This window comes from Drosophila sechellia, chromosome 3L (genome assembly GCF_004382195.2).
Source record: "Drosophila sechellia strain sech25 chromosome 3L, ASM438219v1, whole genome shotgun sequence".
Lineage (NCBI taxonomy): Eukaryota > Metazoa > Arthropoda > Insecta > Diptera > Drosophilidae > Drosophila > Drosophila sechellia.
Window position 1 is genome coordinate 19,354,783 of NC_045951.1, and position 16,540 is coordinate 19,371,322.

Genomic DNA, 16,540 nt, shown 5'->3' on the forward strand with positions numbered 1-16,540 from the left:
AATGACAATGACCAATTGGGATAATAGGCAACAATAAACAATGGGAGGGGGACGCAGCACGCTGCGCGGCTTTGCGGCTCTTGAACATGACCACGGTTCTTAGCCTGACCGAGCGACGGTCGGACCGAGTTTTTTTCACGCCGACTTTTGGCCGACTGAAACAATGCACTTACCCTGGAAATTATCGTCATTCTCTTCCTCCGATGCCATTGTAGCACTCGAATGCAACTTTTACACTGTTTGAGCACACGAAATTGCCTTAATTTCCACAACAAATAATTAAGCACACACAGACACGACGAGAAAAAAATAGACAATTGTAAGCGGCTTCAACAAATATGGCGGAGCGGAGAGCGACAAAAAAGTGAGAGAACTAGGGTTGCACCCCGATAAAACGGAGCGAAACGGTCACACTGGCGACATGTCAACCCTGACTTTTATGTTTCTTTAACGACCCTGTCCCTACGTGTTTCGCAGAATTTTTCACCAAAGACCAAAAACCTTGTGTATTGTTTTTTGAATTGCAAATCGCTGATTTAAGCTCAAGGAATGTGCCAAGCAGTTGGTAAATAAGATTTACTTTTTAGTCCAACCCATTTAATTGCGAATTATGTCGTCCATTATCACGCGCAAGGATGGCGACGAACAGAAATTGTCCAAAAAGCGCGCTGCAGCCTCAGATTCCAGAAGTGGTGGTGGAAGCGCCCTTGAAGCGCCCAAGAAATCCCGCTTCGATGTCCCGGAAAAGAATGGCGGCGGTGGTGAGAAGAAAGAGGAGGTCGCCGTACCCGCCTCGCTGAGTTCCACGCAGATCAAGCTGATGATGGCCCATGCCCAGCGGGAGATCGAGGAACGCAAGCGTGCCCTGAGTAATCTAAGGGACAAGGATCCGCTGCTGGCGTCAGTTCCATCGATCGGAATGCCCGTCGCCCTAGCCACTCAAGCGCTGGCGAAGAAGCCCACGCCCGAGGACTCGGAGAAGGCCAGGAAGATTGCCGAGTTGCAGGCGCAGATCAGGGCCAAGCTTACTGGCAATTTGGCCAGTTTGATTCAGCCGACTGCGGTAGCGGCCGCCGCTGCAGCTGCTGCTCAGGCGCAGGAACGACCCAAACCCCTGATCCTGGACGATGAAGGGCGCACTGTGGACAAAAGCGGACGTACCATTAATATACCCACGGTGACACCCACATTGAAAGCCAACATACGCGCCAAGAAACGGGAGGTGTTCCAGCGCCAAACGGGGTTGGGTGAACGGAGTGAGTCGGGCGCTTCGGCCCAGGAAGAAGCTATCAAGTACATTGACGACCGCATAGCCCTGAAGCCCACTGTTAGAACCAAGAGGACGTTGAGATTCCACGAGCCCGGCAAGTTCCAGCAGCTGGCCGAACGAATGCGCATGAAGAGCCAGCTGGAGCGGCTGCAGAATGAGATTTCGCAAATAGCCCGAAAAACTGGCATCTCGTCGGCCACCAAACTGGCATTGATTGCCCCCAAACAGGACATGCCGGACGATGTGCCTGCCATGGAGTGGTGGGACTCAGTTATACTCACCCAGGATCTGGAGACAGTGGACGAGGCAAGCGGTAAGATAAGCATACGCCAAACAGCCATAACCAACCTTATAGAGCATCCCACACAAATGAAGCCGCCAAGTAAGTTGAAAGCTAGAACATGTCCCACAAGCAACTAACCACCTACTCCTTCAGATGAGCCCTTGAAACCAGTGTATTTGCCGGTATTCCTCACCAAGAAAGAGCGCAAAAAGCTTCGTCGCCAGAACCGTCGCGAGGCCTGGAAGGAGGAGCAGGAGAAGATCCGACTGGGTTTGGTGGCTCCACCGGAGCCGAAACTGCGCATATCCAACCTGATGCGAGTCCTTGGCTCGGAGGCCGTGCAAGATCCCACCAAAATGGAGCAGCATGTGCGCGAGCAGATGGCCAAGCGGCAGAAGGCACACGAAGATGCCAACAATGCGCGCAAGCTGACCAGCGAGCAGAAGAGCGAAAAGAAGCAGCGCAAGCTGAGGGAGGACACCAGCTGCGGAGTACATGTGAGCGTCTATCGCATACGAGATCTGCAAGACAACCAGAGCAAGAAGTTCAAGGTGGAGACCAATGCCAAGCAGCTGCAGATGACCGGCAGCGTGGTGTTGTTCCGCGACTGCTGTGTGGTTGTCGTGGAGGGTGGGCCCAAGCAGCAGAAGAAGTATCGCAGACTCATGCTAACGCGCATCAAGTGGGAGGAGGACATCGCCAAGGGCAACGACGGCCAGGACGTGCCCAACTCATGCGTGCTCGTCTGGGAGGGTACTAGTCAGCGACGGCACTTTGGCGAGATCAAGTTTAAGATCTTTCCCATGGAAAAAATGGCCCGTGAGTTCTTTCAGAAGCACCAGGTCGAACACTACTGGGATCTGGCCTACTCAGGAGCCGTGCTTGAGGCCTCCACGGATCAGCAGTAGGCAAAAGGCATTTTAAGAATTACTAGATACATTACAGTAATACAAATTCACTTTCGGAAAGATACAAGTCTGAATTAAAGTTTTGAAGCGCTACGCATTTGATGTTATTATTTTCGAAGCTATTCGGAACTTTGGAAGTGCAAAAATAACGAATAAAAGTTTTGTCTGGACTCTAAATATTTGTAGTAGACATTTTTCAAGTGGTGGGAGTTGTTTAATTATATCCGGGATTTGTGTCAGTATGATTTGTTCTCTACCAACTACTGCCTCTTTACATAGGGATCCTCCCGTATGTTCGATTGTATAAACTCCTCTGGTCCTTGCTTCTTCAGCTTCTCGATTATCTCCTCCAGCCGCTGATCTTCTAGAGCGGTCTCGGCCTTCTCGCGTAGATCCAGTTCGTGCTGTTCCTTCACCCGCTTCGTGAGCACGCCTTTGACTAGTTCTCTCAGGGACTTGTTCATGTCCAGGGTGTAATCCAGCAGCTTTACATAGGTGTCTGGACTGAGATATCCGCACTGCTGGCACTGGGCAATCTGTTCAAAGGTGTCCATGCTGGCGGTAATGATCAGGCCGTGCTCCTGGACGGATGATGAGCTGGTTGTGCTATCGGTGCCGCTGTTGCTGCGATGCTTCCAGAGCAGCTCCTCGATCTTGGCACTGGGATTCAGGAAGACGTGATCCCGATAGATACAAGCTGTGGAGGCCGTAATTAAGTCGTAGGTGGAAATGCCGCACTCCACCAAAGCCACTCCGCAGCAATTGATGGCAGTGCTGAGTAGGCAGCCGTCATCGTCGAGAATGAGCACCCGTATGTCCAGCTGAAAGTTGAGGAACTCCGTGCGGCACACCACCGGCTCCAAGGCCTTGGTCAGCATGCTGCTTAGGTAGCGTTCCCGTTCCGGCACCGAATCCAGATCCCCTGTGCCAAAGGCCGCAAAATTCACATAGCAATTCAGCACGCCCATGTTCATTCTGCGGGCGCTGGCGCGGATTAGCTCCTTTGGCGGGGCCACAATGGTCAGAACCTTTGTGTTTCCGTACTCCATGTAGGCGGAACCTCTCACTGTGGTCAACACACCGGCGCGGATGACTGTAAATCGCAAGATGTATGAGAAATTTAATTACGAATAAGGATGTGCAAGTCTAACAGGTGTTTCTAGGTGCCAGTTGTGTTGGTTCCTTCGCCGGTTTGTCAAGACTCTCAAAGAAATCCTCGCTTTCCTGCAGAGTTATGTACGGCTCTTCCTCAATGGAGGCTCCATCGAGCAGGGTGTTCTTCGTCTGGCTCACCGTTAACATATTAATATAATATATTTCGTTTGAATAAGAAAATAAACAAACTGAGTTCACATGTGGGCCAACAATTTTTAAGTTTTCGATTACGAATCGAAAATACGAATCTAGTATTTTTGTATAATTAGACATTTTATACCGATTCTGTATCGCTTATCGTAGGTTATCGTATTTGAATGAAATCCTTCAAAGAACCTTTTAAGTAAATAATCATCTTTATTTTATATCTTCAACGAAGTCTTCTTATTAGGCAGACTGTGCTAATTATTTATAAAGTCTGAATAAAATTTTGATTCCTTCTTGGTACTATTTTCTCTGTTGATAAGAGAAAAAATACCCTGTAAAACAAAGCTTAAGACAATCCAAATCCACTCGGCACAGAATATTAGTGGAATAATGATTTTCCTAAGCTCAACGAAAAAATTAAGGATACTTTTTTAACGCAGGATGAAAGTTGGAATTAGAGAGATCCATTAACATCCTAAACAACCATCAACAGACCCATTTTTGCTTACCGGGACTCGCTACTTCACCAAATACGTCCGGAGAAAGATCTCCGTTCGTATCAAGGAATTACAGCTAATACAACTGGAAAGGCCGGATGTAAAAAATATATTTAAAATATCTGCATATCACGACATTTTCAAAAAACCCGCCTACATACACAAAAATATTTAGCTTTCTGATTTCTATCACTTTTGAATAATAATTTTGATTGGCAAGGCCCTTAAAAATCGATAAAGTGAAAGTCACTGCCATCACTATTTGAATGTGACCAGCTCGTGGTAACGGTAGCTGATTATTCTGGTATTTTAAACAGATAAGCGGGGCATAGCCTGGCGTTCGCAGCACGGTCGCACTGCAAAAAGCGCTGTGTAATTCTGCAATTTCAACAACGAAAAAAAGGGGAACAAAGCCGCATAAACCGCATTACAATCGAAACAAACGTAGTGCCAATTAAATCCCTTAAGTCAGACAAGCCAGGAAAGATATCATGACGGGCGAGACCAAGCTGGAGAAGAAGCCGCTGAAGCCGGCGGCATCCGAAGGCGATGCCAAAGATCCGAAGGCCAAGAAGGATGAAAAGAAGGACAGCAAGGACAAGGAGCAGCAGCCGGAGCTCTCCGACGAGGACCAGCAGCTGCAGGAGGAGCTGGAGCTGCTGGTGCAGCACCTGCAGGAGCCGGATGTGAAGCTCTACCAGCCGACGCTGGAGAGTATGGCCAAATTGATCAGGGCCTCCACGACGTCGATGACCTCGGTGCCCAAGCCCTTGAAGTTCATGCGCCCGCACTACGAAACCATGAAGACGGTGTACAAGCACATGCCCAATGAGCAGGCCCGCCAGTTGTGTGCCGACATAATCTCGGTGCTCTCGATGACCATGGGCAGCGGCAAGGATTGCCTGGCCTACCGATTCCTCTGCGATCGCAAGCAGCGCATCGGGGACTGGGGCCATGAGTATGTGCGTCATCTGTCTGGCGAAATTTCTGCCCACTATCACGATACAACGGGTGACTTTCGTGTGCAGCTCATCGAACTGGTCAAGCAGATCATCCCGTACAATATGGAGCACAATGCCGAGGCTGATGCCTGCGATCTGCTGATCGAAATCGATCACTTGCACCTGTTGAGCGACTTTGTGGACGAGTCGGCCTATCCCCGCGTCTGTCTCTATCTGCAGTCCTGCTATCCGTACGTTCCCGACCCGGACAACACCATTATCCTGGAAACCGCGCTCCAGCTGTCGCGCAAGTTCAACCAGTACACACAGGCCATGCGACTGGCGTTGATGCTCAACGATATGGACAAGATCGGTGAGATCTTTAAGGAGCCCAAGGAGCCGGCCATGCAGAAGCAGCTGGCCTTTATGCTGGCCCGCCAACAGATTTGCCTGGAGCTGGATGAATCGGTGCCGGACTACGATGATCTCATGGAGATCATGTCGAATGCTAATCTGAACAAGCATTTCCTCAATCTAGCTCGCGAACTGGACATCATGGAGCCCAAAACGCCGGAGGACATTTACAAGTCGCATTTGGACAACTCGCGCTCCCGCTTTGCATCCATCCAGGTTGACTCTGCCAAGCAAAATCTAGCCGCTAGCTTTGTAAATGGTTTCGTTAACGCCGGTTTCGGGGTGGACAAGTTGCTGTCGGAAGACGGAAACAAATGGTTGTACAAGAACAAGGAGCACGGCATGCTCTCGGCCACCGCATCGCTGGGTTTGATCCTTCTGTGGGATGTGGATGGCGGTCTGACCATGATCGATAAGTACTTGTACTCCACCGATGACAACATCAAGTCGGGCGCTTTGTTAGCTTGCGGAATCGTCAACTGCGGCATCCGTAACGAGGTCGATCCGGCTCATGCCCTGCTCTCCGATTATATCGACAACCAGAACTCCTGCATGCGCGTTGGCGCCATCCTCGGTCTGGGCATCGCCTACGCTGGCTCCAATCGCTCCATTGTGATCGACACCCTGAAGACGGTCTTCTCGTTTGGCAGCAACAACAAGAGTTCGGCCAGCGTGGAGATATTGGGTATTACAGCTCTGTCGCTGGGTCTCATCAGTGTTGGTTCGTGCAATTCGGAGATCACCGAGATCTTGCTGCAGACGATCATGGGTCTGACCAAGGCCGATCTGAAGGACACCTACTCGAGGTTCCTGTTTTTGGGTCTGGGTCTGCTTTACCTGGGTCGCCAGAAGTCCACCGAAGCCGTGATGATGACTTTGGAGGTTTTGGAAGAGCCGTACCGCAGCATGGCCACTACCATGGTGGACATTTGCGCATACGCTGGCACTGGCAACGTGCTCAAGATCCAACAGCTGCTCCACATCTGCTCCGATCACTACGAGACGTCCAGTGCCGATGACGAGAAGGAGAAGAGCAAGAAGGACAAGGGCAAGGATAAGGTAATGCCACAGTTCGCGATTCGTTTTCTAGTTCCTTAGCTAATTGCTTCAATTCGTTAACTTTGTAGGACAAGGAGAAGGAGAAAGAGAAGGAAAAGGAGCGCGAGAAGGACTTGTCGGCCACCCAATCGATCGCCGTGCTGGGAATTGCCCTGATCGCCATGGGCGAGGACATCGGTGCCGAAATGGCATACCGCTCGTTCGGAAACCTGCTGCGCTATTGCGAGCCAGCCATCCGTCGGGCCGTGCCACTGGCGTTGGGCCTGATATCCGCCTCCAATCCCAAGCTGAATATCATCGACACGCTGAGCAAGTTCTCGCACGACAGCGACGCCGAGGTGGCCCACAATGCGATCTTCGCCATGGGCTTGGTGGGCGCCGGCACGAATAACGCCCGGCTGGCCTCCATGCTGCGCCAGTTGGCGCAGTACCATTCGAAGGATCCCAGCAATCTGTTCATGGTGCGCATCGCCCAGAGCTTGACGCACTTGGGCAAGGGCACCCTCTCGCTGAGTCCCTACCACAGCGATAGGCAGCTGATGAACCCCATGGCCGTCGCTGGACTGATGGCTACGCTGGTTTCCCTGCTGGATGTGAAGAACCTGATACTGAACCGATCGCACTATCTGCTCTACACACTGGTGCCTGCCATGCAGGCGCGCATGCTGATCACCTTCGACGAGGAGCTCAACCAGCTGCAGGTCCCTGTGCGCGTCGGCATCGCCATCGATGTGGTCGGCCAGGCGGGCAAGCCGAAGACTATCACCGGCTTCCAGACGCACACCACGCCCGTCCTGCTGGCCATTGGCGAGCGCGCCGAGCTGGCCACCGATGAGTATCTGGCCCTCACCCCGGTCATGGAGGGCTTCGTTATACTCAAAAAGAACCCCAACTTTGTGAAATAGAAGTGCATTCAAACATTTAACGTTTAAGGTCATGCGAGAAATTGAAGTTCAGCCACTAACTCCCAATAATTATTTGTTCTCCCCGCTGGCAGTTGATTCAAGCGATTCAATTGATACGAAATATATCTACTTATAAAGAATAAACGCTGTGCTCTTTTTATTACCAATTGCAGGCGACACAAACGCATTGTGTGAAAATATATATATGCAAACTTTATTCAGTGGCTTTTAGCAATACTCATTTTGCGTGTGCTTGAAGTGGATTTTTATTTATGCATGTATACGTATATATAAATGTAGTCGTAGGCTCTAGTGATAGGTTCTTGCTGGATTTTTTTGGAGCAGTTTGTTTGTTTCGCTTGTACGAACTTTACTTTAAAAATAGACTTACTTATTGCTGCTGTAAATATATATATATATATATTTGTATACACTCTGCACTAATTACATATGATAAAATTGTCTCATTGTTTCGCCACAAAAGCTTGCTTTACCCAATCCAAAAAAGGATGTAAAGTGTAAGCATGGGAATTCAAATCGTTTTTGAATTTTGGTTTTCCATTAGCCCTGTAGATTTGTTAGGTTTAAGTAACTGCCAATTAAGAATTAAAGTATATTTGATTTTAGATACAATTGTGGCGTACTGGTAGCAACGAACCAAATGAACGATTTTGAGGTCAATTTCAAATTCGACACAAGTCTTAACAAATGTCCAACATGATAAATCGGTTAAAATATAACACAACATAATAGAATAGAATATATAGCAATAAACTTAGGGGTTGCAAAATGGCCTGGTCCGGCATTGCGTCTACGAATTAAACAAACTAAGCCCTGCGATGCATGTGGTCAACGGGAGGCGATAATTGAGGAGGAGGAGGATGAGTTGGAGCAGCAGCAGCAGCAGCGGCGGCTCCTGCGTCAGCGCCTCTCGTACTTGGCCGGCACCGATAGCCTGGTACGGACGCCACCAGCTCCTCCTCCCGTCGATCCGCTCGCCTTGCTCCTCTCCGATGTGGAGCGACGCCGGGCAATCGGGCGTTTGCTGCTGCTGCTGCTGCTGGCGTTGTTACTGGTTGCTGGCAGTGAATAGTTATTGCTTTTGTTGCGGCTGGCTCCACTTCCGCCTCCGTGTCCATTTCCATTTCCGGTCCCTGCGCCGGGACTTCCGTCGCTGTAGCGCTGCCGCTTGGTAAGCACTGTATTATCTAGCAAAGTTCCAAAACATATACCATTAGAGCGGGTCAAATGCAACTTGAATTCAAGTTACTACTGAGTTAGTTGCCCACACAGTGGTTGGCAACCGGGCTCGCAACTCCATTAACTCCCACGGCACCAAATCCGCCACACTCATCATCAATAATACCAACATCGACAGCATTATCGCTGTGGGCCAGCACCTCTGGCGCATCCGCCGCCTGCTCCACATCTGCCACAGACCGCGCGTTCACATTGAGAGGAGGAATTCAGTTAATGTCCAAAGGAAAAGCGAAAGGTTTGAAAGAAAAAGGTCCAAACGATACAATTTTGATTGAATTTTGGGATTTGCTACTGATCGGTGGCTTTCATTGTGAACTCATGACGATGTTGGATGGATGCATTGGATGTTTTGTACATATGAAGATGCATGTAGCGATTCCTTGTCTTGGATATGTTATCAGTTTATCAGTTTATCTGCATAAAGTTATTTTGGGTGGCGCAATTGATGATGATATGTTTAATAGATGAAATATGGGCTTACACAAATTGCAAGCATAAAATATATGGCATTATACTGTCTCACTTCAAAAATTTACCTCAAATAATAACATCATTTATATTGATTTTAAATGACATGAGCAATTCGGATTACCAAATAAGAAAGCTCTACTTTGATTTTGTATATATGTATAAGCCTAAAACTATCGCGTTGCAATTACGTTTAAATCTACGAGACGATTCATTTTTCATAAGCCATAAAGTTTAGTCAGATTACTGTTTGTAATCCCAAGCCATTGTAAGAAAAAGGGAAAGATAAAATGAATACAATGGGAATGAGACGGGAATGCTTGCTGCATGCTGATGCGGCACTCACCTTTGGAGCTCAGCTTGCGCTTCGATGCTGGTGTGGCCGCCAGTCGCGATCCGCTGACATTGCGCTTCTGGCCTTGCTCGGAGCGTCGCTCCCTTGTGTTGGCCAGGGTGCTCAGCGGCTGGTCGGCGCTCTTCTTGGCCACGTTCTTGCTGTTGCTACCGCTGCTGCTGCTGCTGCTGTTGGTGCCATTTTCAGTGGCCTTGCCCTGGACGCCCGTGGAGGACGCTGCGCTGCCTCGCTTCAGATGAGCCGGCATTCGTTTGGGTGGCTGCATTGAACCACTTCCAGAGGTCGATGCGGAGGAGGTAGATGCTTGGTCTGCGGGCGGTGCTGCCTTTTGGGGTGACTTGAGTGTCTTGGGGTCTTCCTGCTTCTTGTGCATGCCCACATCCAGCCAGTACTTCAGTTGCTCCTCGCGCTGCCGCTGCATCAGCTCCTGGCCGGCGGCGTACTTGCTGAGCAGACCCTGAAGCTTCTGTACCGTCTTGTAGACCGTCTCGGCCGCGATCAGTCCGTAGTCGAAGAGCGAACACATGTGCAGGATGAAGTTGCGGTAGAGATTCTTGCGCACAATCTCAGTGCCTTTGGCGTCGAGGAACATCTCGCAGGCGATCGGCAGCTGGCAATCGCCCACAAAGCCGTGACGCATCACGTGCAGGTTCCACAGCTTCATCAACTCCTTTTCACCCTCGTTCACGTCGGAGAACTCGTCGATCATCTGGATGGTCTTCTGGCGCAGCCACAGCGGATCGCTCTCGCCCTCGGAGTCGATGTCCAGCTCTTTCGAATGCACGGGCAGGCAAGTCTCCGTGTGGTGGTAGAGTCTGAAAGGATTTTCATACAGATTTGATTTGCTTATTCTATGTATAGTCTTAAAGTGGCGCCTTACCTGTTGTGACCGGTAATGTACGACCGCTGGTTGCTTATCTCGTCCTCGTCCAGCTCCAGGAACTCGTCCAGGCAGGTCTTCTGCCGCCTGGGCCGGCACACCATCAGGCTGGTGACCGAGGTGCGTCGCACGGGGCCGCAGGTGCGGGCAAACGAGGAGCCAGACGGACCGGCTAAGTCGTAGGGCGATCCGGCATACGAACCGTCGTAGGCATCATTGATGGTGACATCTATGCGAGCTCCACTTCCAGCCGGCTGGTAGGTAAAGTTGAAGCGGGCGTGGCAAAGCTTTAGATGCTTCAGCAGGGCATAGAGACGCAGGCAGTCCAGGCCGCACCACGGGCAGTTCAGCTCCTGTGTGTACTCCGTCTGCTGGCGGGTATTATTGCTGTACATGAAGTTGTACACAATCTGAATGTGCTCCGGTGTGGTCTTGCACAACGTGCTGTTGCCTCCGCCACCACCGTTCTTCAATCCGCTGCAATTGTTGTTGTTATTGTAGTTGTTGTTGTTGTAGTTCATCTCGGCCACCGCATCCAGATGCTGGACATAACGCTGCAGCTCCGGAGCGGAAATCATCTCGGGCAGCTGCTCATTGGATAGCGTCAGATGGAACTTGAGCATGGGACTCTGCTGGTAGACGTCGTAGGTGAGCGAGAGTGGAATGTAGCTGTCGGGCATCGTTTCCCAGGTGCATTTCTTTGGTGAGAAGGACTTGATGCTGGTGGAATTTAGAGGCTGCAGCATGGCCTCGTACTCGCCTTCGGTTATGAATCCGCTGGACTTCTCGTACAATATCAGTTCCGACCCGAACATTTTCTCATTTCGACGCGACCGCTTGATCGGTGGAGTTTCTGCAGAAGACGGATTAGTTTGTAAACCAACTGGGCGCTTTGCAAGGAACTCACCTGCATTCTCATCGTTGCACGTACTTGGCGCCAGCACCTTGATGCGAAAGAGCAGCTTGTACAGTGTGTGCTGCTCACCCATTGGCCGCATCGTCTGGAGAGGAATGCTGATGGTGGCATGTTCTCCCACACGATCCTTTGGGTTGTACACGATCTGCGAGCACTTGCTGAGCAGCTCCTGGAAGTCCAGCGTGCTGTCCTTTCGCTTGCTGCGTGTGATCTTGTACAGCGTGGTCTCCACACTCACAGACTCGCCCGCTTCGCAGAGCAGCTGCTCCTGCAGCAGATCCTCGCCAGACTCGTTGTCCAACCTCGCCGGCAACTTCTCGTGCAGCGAATCGTAGATGACGTGCAGGTAGTTCTGGCTCACCGCCTCCGACTTTTGTGTTATGCTCTCCAGCATGGAGTTTACCTGGAAGCTTATCCGCTTCTTGTTGTTCCGCGACATCCGTTCCTTCATGTAGCTGAGCGTGCGGTTGAGGAAGATGGGCTGTATTTGAGAAGGGGTATATATTAATGAGTGGTGCAGGGTGGAGCTAAATATCCCAGACATTTCTAAGGTGATTTAAGATAACTCCATAACTGGAGCAGCTCAGTTGAAGCTGAGTATTAATTGCGATTTGGTGTAACCTGAATTCGAGGAATCTCTTATTTGAAGCTAAGTCCGCAATGATGTATGGGACACAAATACTTGGAAGGGATATCAACTTACGTTTGTCTCGTGTCGATTGCGCAGGTAGCGATAGATCTGCGTGGGCTCTGTAATGTAAGTATTCGGCGAATTACTCGACGGTCCGAAGGTACAACAAGCGCAGGTTCTACTCACTCTCAAAGGCCTGCAAAAAGAGTTCCTGCTCCTGCTGGTGGCCATTGAGTTTGACCTGACCCTCGCCCGTCGGCGGTACGGTAGAGCCAGCATTGCTCGCGTCCGATGCTCCATGGGTGAGGCCATTAATGCCATTTGCGGCTGAACCATCCGGATTACTGTCTTTTTCGCGTTTTTTCGTTGGGGCCATTGTTTTTGTGTTGTTGGCAAGGGGAACGGGGGCGGGGGGCGAAGGGCGAGGGCGGTACTGACGGCGGTACGCTTTCCACGGATCACAATTACAACCGCACGCAATCGCTTTTAGTTGGCACACATTTTCGCCACATCAGAGTCCATTTACAATCGGTTTTTGTTACTTTCCCGCCGCGCTATGCGTGTTTTCTACCGTCCTCCTTTTCGGCGCGAAATCTTTTGCTTTTGTCTCAGCGTTATTATGGGCGCACTAGCAACGCTACGACTGCATGACGAATGTTTTTGTTTTGCTGTTCAGCGCTTGCACACTGACTAACTAATTTCTTCATATACACATTGTACACATTGTAAGTTTTTGAGATTAAGCACTTTTTTTGCTTCCAAACATTGCAAATGAAAGCATTATTTTTTTGCGGTCATGTCAAGCATGTAAAACGCCAGTCCTAATACATTGGGCGTTTGCCAACACTCTTTTGATAGTCCTTCAAGCTATTTGATTTTAAATGCATTTACTTCTCCGTTTAGTACACAACATTTTTTAAGGTTTTCGTGTATATACCTTCCCTGTTTTAATTAGTAAATTGAATGAAAGACAGTAATTAGTGCACATTTCAGACAGCTGTTTTGGGCAGTGCTGTAAAGCACGCCAGTTACAGCCATGTGGCAACGACGACATTTGCTGGTATATTTTGTGAAAACCATATTTGGGCACACTGCATGCTTTACTCACATGCGAAAGCCGAAATTTTGTTAAAATTATTTACAACCGGTGAAGCAACTGTCTTAATAAACTCGTAATTCCGAACTAACACCTGCGGTAACTAAACCAAAATGGACAAGAAGAGCGCAGCGTTGTATAAAAAGATGCAGGCCGAGATTGAGGCGTACCAGAACCTGCAGAAATGTGAGTAAATGCGAGCCATCTGGTGGATAAGTTCCATAATTTCGTCTAATGTGCATGGAATATATGTACATTTAACTTCCTGCACAGCCTGCGTGAAGATGGTAAAGCAGCGGGCAATGCTGGAAAGCCAGCTGAACGAGAACAAGTGCGTCCTGGACGAGCTGAATCTTCTGGGCCCCGACAACAAGGTCTACAAGCTCTACGGGCCCGTTCTGGTCAAACAGGAGCTGGAGGAGTCGCGTCAGAATGTCGGAAAGCGCATGGAGTACATCTCCAAGGAGCTGAAGAGCTCCACCGACACCCTGGAGAACATGTGAGTGGCCATCGCCTAGTTGCCTTTTCCTCTTTTCATTTTCATTTCATTTAATCCAGGGAGAAGGACATGCTGAAGCATCGGGAATCCGTGGCCAAGTACCAACAGCAGTGTCAGGTGGCGGCGGCCATGCAGTAAAGGCCTTCTACCCCCGCACACATCTAATTTATAACTTATTTTGGGACAGCTTAGTGGCTTTCGAAACTCTACTGGCACGACCGCTTTATCTTAAAATTAATAAAACCCATGAAATCCTTAAAACAGTATGATAATGAGGATTCAGTGGATGCATTAAAACATTAAAATTATATGAACTATATTATTTTCAAAAAAAAAGATCGTTCCCATCTCCCAGCTAAAAAAAAGTTTTAAAAATAATTGCCCTATTTTTATATTAAAACATACGTTTTATTATGAAGATTTACTGCATTTTAAATGGCTAGTAATTAAATTTGTGCAGCGCATTTATTAAATGTAACATTTTACCAGTTACTCTTTTTATTTAGCAAGAAGTTATATGTTAAAAATAAAAAATTGAATTAATGTAGATTTTGTTTATCTTTCAAATGGGATATAAATACCTTTAGTATTTTTGCAAATTTTATCTTTGTTGATGGAACTCCCCTACTAAAATGTTGGGATCAGCTGTAGCTTTTAGCACACCCACTGGACATGTGGCATTCCAGCGGCGGCGACCTACTGCCACACTAAAAACTGCGACAAAAAGTTGCCACGAAGAACAGAACTTATTTGTTGGCAGAATATAAATCGGGGTTTCCAAAGCGTCGCTTAAGTCAGATCCCTGTTCCGGATTCGAGCTTGACCTGAACGAAATCAAACGATGGGCTCGAGCCACAGCATCCATGTTCCCGGCGGCGGCACCGAAGGTAAGTGGGCAAACAACTTGTTCGCCACGGACCACGTAAACGTAAACCTGCCGCTGGTCCAATCAGAAAAAAGAGCGCTACAGTCTTGACTGGATAAAGGCAACCCTAGTCTAGCATGTCCAGCTTTGTGAAAACCCAAAGCCTGGTAAACCAAATTAATAAACATAATGAAATCGCGTAATTACAATCGTGACATCATAGTCATGCCTAATGTAAATACGCTACTTTATATGTTAACCACGATCTTCATTCTTATCATAGAATTTATAGTTTATATGGTGGGTATTTCCTTCCTCTAATCACGCCTGTAGTACAGTTTTATCCAGATAAAGCATACCTGCTACCCCTTCGCTCTTAGTTTGAAATTGAAATATATAGAAGTATGCCCATGAAATTCACAATCCGTATTCCGCAGGCTACCACGTACTCAAGGTGCAGGACAACTCGCCGGGCCAAAAGGCCGGACTGGAGGCCTTCTTCGACTTCATCGTCGCAATAGCCGGCACACGCTTGGACCAGGACAATGACATGCTGAAGGAGCTGCTTCGCCAGAACGTTGACAAGCCGGTGCGGCTCACCGTCTACTCCAGCAAGACGCAGACGGTCCGCGAACTGACCCTCACGCCGAGCAACAACTGGGGTGGCCAAGGGCTGCTGGGCGTCAGCATACGGTTCTGCTCCTTCGAGGGCGCCAACGAGAGCGTCTGGCACATACTCGAAGTACATCCCAATTCGCCAGCTGAACTCGCGGGACTGCGAGCCTACAGCGACTACGTGATTGGGGCAGATGCCATACGGCACGAGAACGACGACCTGTTCACGCTGATCGAAACGCACGAGCAGCAGCCGCTGAAAATGTACGTTTACAACCTGGACGATGACGCCTGCCGCGAGGTGACCATCAAGCCGAATACCGCCTGGGGTGGCGAGGGAGCACTGGGCTGCGGCATTGGCTTCGGCTATCTGCATCGTATTCCCGTGCAGGCAGAGCCAGTGACCAGCAGCTCAGCTGCTGCTCCTGCTGCTGCCTCCGCGGAGTCCTCTGCTCCACTGCTGACTGCCGGAGGAGCGGCACCGGCTGTTGCTCAAGCAGCCCATGCAGGATCCGCAGTGGTCTCACCAACGTTGCCTTACATACCGCCACTGGCCAACACCTTTGGATCGACAAACGCCGAGGTTAGGCCACCGACCATTGAGCCACCGGCACAACAGAGCTTGTTCAAGACCTACTTCAATCCGGATGAGGCTACCGATGCCCTAACCGCTGCGCTCGAATCGCAGGCCACCATTGCCGAGCCCGTTTCCGTTCCCGCTCCGCCGGCGGTGGCTGACGTGTCCGTGGCGCAACCACAGGTTCAGGTGCCCGCACCAGCGCAACCAATGCCGCCGCCAGCCAACATCTTTATACCCGGCGTTTTCGATCCCAGTACGCAGCAAAATGCTACTCTAGGTGGCATACCCGCTGCCCAGCTGCCATTTCCACAGGCCACGGCAGCGCCTGTGCCCATGTTCTCTGCACCACAGCAGGCCTACATGTCGGCCCCGGCTGCCCTCTCCTATCCAGCCGGTGCCCAGACAGTGCCGTCGTATCCGCAGGTGCAACCCTCCATGGGCGGACTGTTTCCCACGCAGCCAACGCCGTTGCCGCCGCAGATGGCCCATGTGTTTGCGCCACCAGTACCACCGCAGGCTGTCGCTGCTCCGGCGCAAGGCAATGATGAATTAGCCGGACCGGCAGTGAATCAGGCTGGAAACTAAGACTTCAACTGGGCTAATGGACCAACTGCTAAACCTGGACAAATTGTCGTTAAGCTTTTATTATCGAGAATCATCTGATTGTTTTGTATGATTGCGTTAGCAGATATCACAAGCGGCGCAATTCGGTTGGCCAGCTGCATGCAAAGATGTGTACATTGCATTCATAATAATAATCTAAATTAATTATAACAATAAATCAATAAAAATATAT

General features: G+C 49.6%; 7 protein-coding genes across 11 annotated transcripts in view; 4 read left to right on the forward strand and 3 right to left on the reverse strand.

The window, feature by feature from the left end:
• LOC6619415 (chromodomain-helicase-DNA-binding protein Mi-2 homolog) overlaps positions 1 to 331 on the reverse strand; it is a 28,112-nt gene extending 27,781 nt beyond the window's left edge. For 2 of the 3 annotated variants that reach the window (XR_004361900.1, XM_032719749.1), the window contains exon 1: positions 174 to 331. Coding sequence is in view for 2 of the 3 variants with exons in the window: in XM_032719749.1 (XP_032575640.1) it covers positions 174 to 210 (37 nt within the window). In the remaining variant the exon portion in view is untranslated. The remainder of the gene's footprint in view (positions 1 to 173) is intronic. The other variant, XM_032719750.1, reaches the window with a different exon arrangement.
• Positions 332 to 438: 107 nt separating this feature from the next.
• Positions 439 to 2,638, forward strand: LOC6619417 (U4/U6 small nuclear ribonucleoprotein Prp3). The gene is made up of 2 exons (XM_002043596.2): positions 439 to 1,652; positions 1,707 to 2,638. Exons 1-2 carry the CDS (start codon positions 611 to 613, stop codon positions 2,459 to 2,461), a joined length of 1,797 nt encoding a protein of 598 aa, XP_002043632.2. The 5' UTR covers positions 439 to 610; the 3' UTR covers positions 2,462 to 2,638.
• On the reverse strand, positions 2,537 to 3,840 carry LOC6619418 (exosome complex component MTR3). Its single transcript, XM_002043597.2, has 2 exons — positions 3,613 to 3,840; positions 2,537 to 3,554 (listed from the first exon to the last, which is right to left on the reverse strand). Exons 1-2 carry the CDS (start codon positions 3,761 to 3,763, stop codon positions 2,722 to 2,724), a joined length of 984 nt encoding a protein of 327 aa, XP_002043633.1. The 5' UTR covers positions 3,764 to 3,840; the 3' UTR covers positions 2,537 to 2,721.
• A 767-nt stretch (positions 3,841 to 4,607) lies between these two features.
• LOC6619419 (26S proteasome non-ATPase regulatory subunit 2) lies at positions 4,608 to 7,723 on the forward strand. Its single transcript, XM_002043598.2, has 2 exons — positions 4,608 to 6,674; positions 6,743 to 7,723. Exons 1-2 carry the CDS (start codon positions 4,752 to 4,754, stop codon positions 7,577 to 7,579), a joined length of 2,760 nt encoding a protein of 919 aa, XP_002043634.2. The 5' UTR covers positions 4,608 to 4,751; the 3' UTR covers positions 7,580 to 7,723.
• A 50-nt stretch (positions 7,724 to 7,773) lies between these two features.
• LOC6619420 (polycomb protein Su(z)12) lies at positions 7,774 to 13,022 on the reverse strand. 3 transcript variants are annotated; one of them, XM_032719997.1, is made up of 7 exons: positions 12,276 to 13,021; positions 12,162 to 12,208; positions 11,450 to 11,939; positions 10,543 to 11,395; positions 9,654 to 10,477; positions 8,850 to 9,008; positions 8,695 to 8,787 (listed from the first exon to the last, which is right to left on the reverse strand). In XM_032719997.1, the coding sequence occupies exons 1-6, from the start codon at positions 12,463 to 12,465 to the stop codon at positions 8,857 to 8,859; spliced, it is 2,556 nt and encodes an 851-aa protein (XP_032575888.1). In that variant the 5' UTR covers positions 12,466 to 13,021; the 3' UTR covers positions 8,695 to 8,787; positions 8,850 to 8,856. The 3 variants fall into 3 exon arrangements, with proteins under 3 accessions (XP_032575886.1, XP_032575888.1, XP_032575889.1); XM_032719998.1 differs by having other exon boundaries at positions 8,696 to 8,787; positions 8,853 to 9,008; positions 12,276 to 13,022; XM_032719995.1 differs by lacking the exon at positions 8,850 to 9,008 and having other exon boundaries at positions 7,774 to 8,787; positions 12,276 to 13,016.
• Positions 13,023 to 13,168: 146 nt separating this feature from the next.
• On the forward strand, positions 13,169 to 14,104 carry LOC6619421 (probable prefoldin subunit 6). The gene is made up of 3 exons (XM_002043600.2): positions 13,169 to 13,371; positions 13,459 to 13,684; positions 13,744 to 14,104. Exons 1-3 carry the CDS (start codon positions 13,299 to 13,301, stop codon positions 13,820 to 13,822), a joined length of 378 nt encoding a protein of 125 aa, XP_002043636.1. The 5' UTR covers positions 13,169 to 13,298; the 3' UTR covers positions 13,823 to 14,104.
• A 269-nt stretch (positions 14,105 to 14,373) lies between these two features.
• Positions 14,374 to 16,539, forward strand: LOC6619422 (Golgi reassembly-stacking protein 2). Its single transcript, XM_002043601.2, has 2 exons — positions 14,374 to 14,571; positions 14,987 to 16,539. The coding sequence occupies exons 1-2, from the start codon at positions 14,526 to 14,528 to the stop codon at positions 16,327 to 16,329; spliced, it is 1,389 nt and encodes a 462-aa protein (XP_002043637.1). The 5' UTR covers positions 14,374 to 14,525; the 3' UTR covers positions 16,330 to 16,539.
• Position 16,540: the final 1 nt, after the last annotated feature.

What these genes read in the sequence shown, in the direction of transcription:
- LOC6619417 (XM_002043596.2), top strand. Translation starts at nt 611, where the DNA reads ATGTCGTCCATTATCACGCGCAAGGATGGCGACGAACAGAAATTGTCC. An exon ending in CACACAAATGAAGCCGCCAA is followed by an intron (nt 1,653 to 1,706) that starts GTAAGTTGAAAG and finishes CTACTCCTTCAG; the next exon opens with ATGAGCCCTTGAAACCAGTG.
- LOC6619418 (XM_002043597.2), bottom strand. Translation starts at nt 3,763, where the DNA reads ATGTTAACGGTGAGCCAGACGAAGAACACCCTGCTCGATGGAGCCTCC. An exon ending in ACTGGCACCTAGAAACACCT is followed by an intron (nt 3,555 to 3,612) that starts GTTAGACTTGCA and finishes TGCGATTTACAG; the next exon opens with TCATCCGCGCCGGTGTGTTG.
- LOC6619419 (XM_002043598.2), top strand. Translation starts at nt 4,752, where the DNA reads ATGACGGGCGAGACCAAGCTGGAGAAGAAGCCGCTGAAGCCGGCGGCA. An exon ending in AGGACAAGGGCAAGGATAAG is followed by an intron (nt 6,675 to 6,742) that starts GTAATGCCACAG and finishes TTAACTTTGTAG; the next exon opens with GACAAGGAGAAGGAGAAAGA.
- LOC6619420 (XM_032719995.1), bottom strand. Translation starts at nt 12,465, where the DNA reads ATGGCCCCAACGAAAAAACGCGAAAAAGACAGTAATCCGGATGGTTCA. An exon ending in GTGCAACGATGAGAATGCAG is followed by an intron (nt 11,396 to 11,449) that starts GTGAGTTCCTTG and finishes CGTCTTCTGCAG; the next exon opens with AAACTCCACCGATCAAGCGG. An exon ending in GCGCAAGCTGAGCTCCAAAG is followed by an intron (nt 8,788 to 9,653) that starts GTGAGTGCCGCA and finishes GAACTTTGCTAG; the next exon opens with ATAATACAGTGCTTACCAAG.
- LOC6619421 (XM_002043600.2), top strand. Translation starts at nt 13,299, where the DNA reads ATGGACAAGAAGAGCGCAGCGTTGTATAAAAAGATGCAGGCCGAGATT. An exon ending in GTACCAGAACCTGCAGAAAT is followed by an intron (nt 13,372 to 13,458) that starts GTGAGTAAATGC and finishes CTTCCTGCACAG; the next exon opens with CCTGCGTGAAGATGGTAAAG. An exon ending in ACCGACACCCTGGAGAACAT is followed by an intron (nt 13,685 to 13,743) that starts GTGAGTGGCCAT and finishes CATTTAATCCAG; the next exon opens with GGAGAAGGACATGCTGAAGC.
- LOC6619422 (XM_002043601.2), top strand. Translation starts at nt 14,526, where the DNA reads ATGGGCTCGAGCCACAGCATCCATGTTCCCGGCGGCGGCACCGAAG. An exon ending in TCCCGGCGGCGGCACCGAAG is followed by an intron (nt 14,572 to 14,986) that starts GTAAGTGGGCAA and finishes CGTATTCCGCAG; the next exon opens with GCTACCACGTACTCAAGGTG.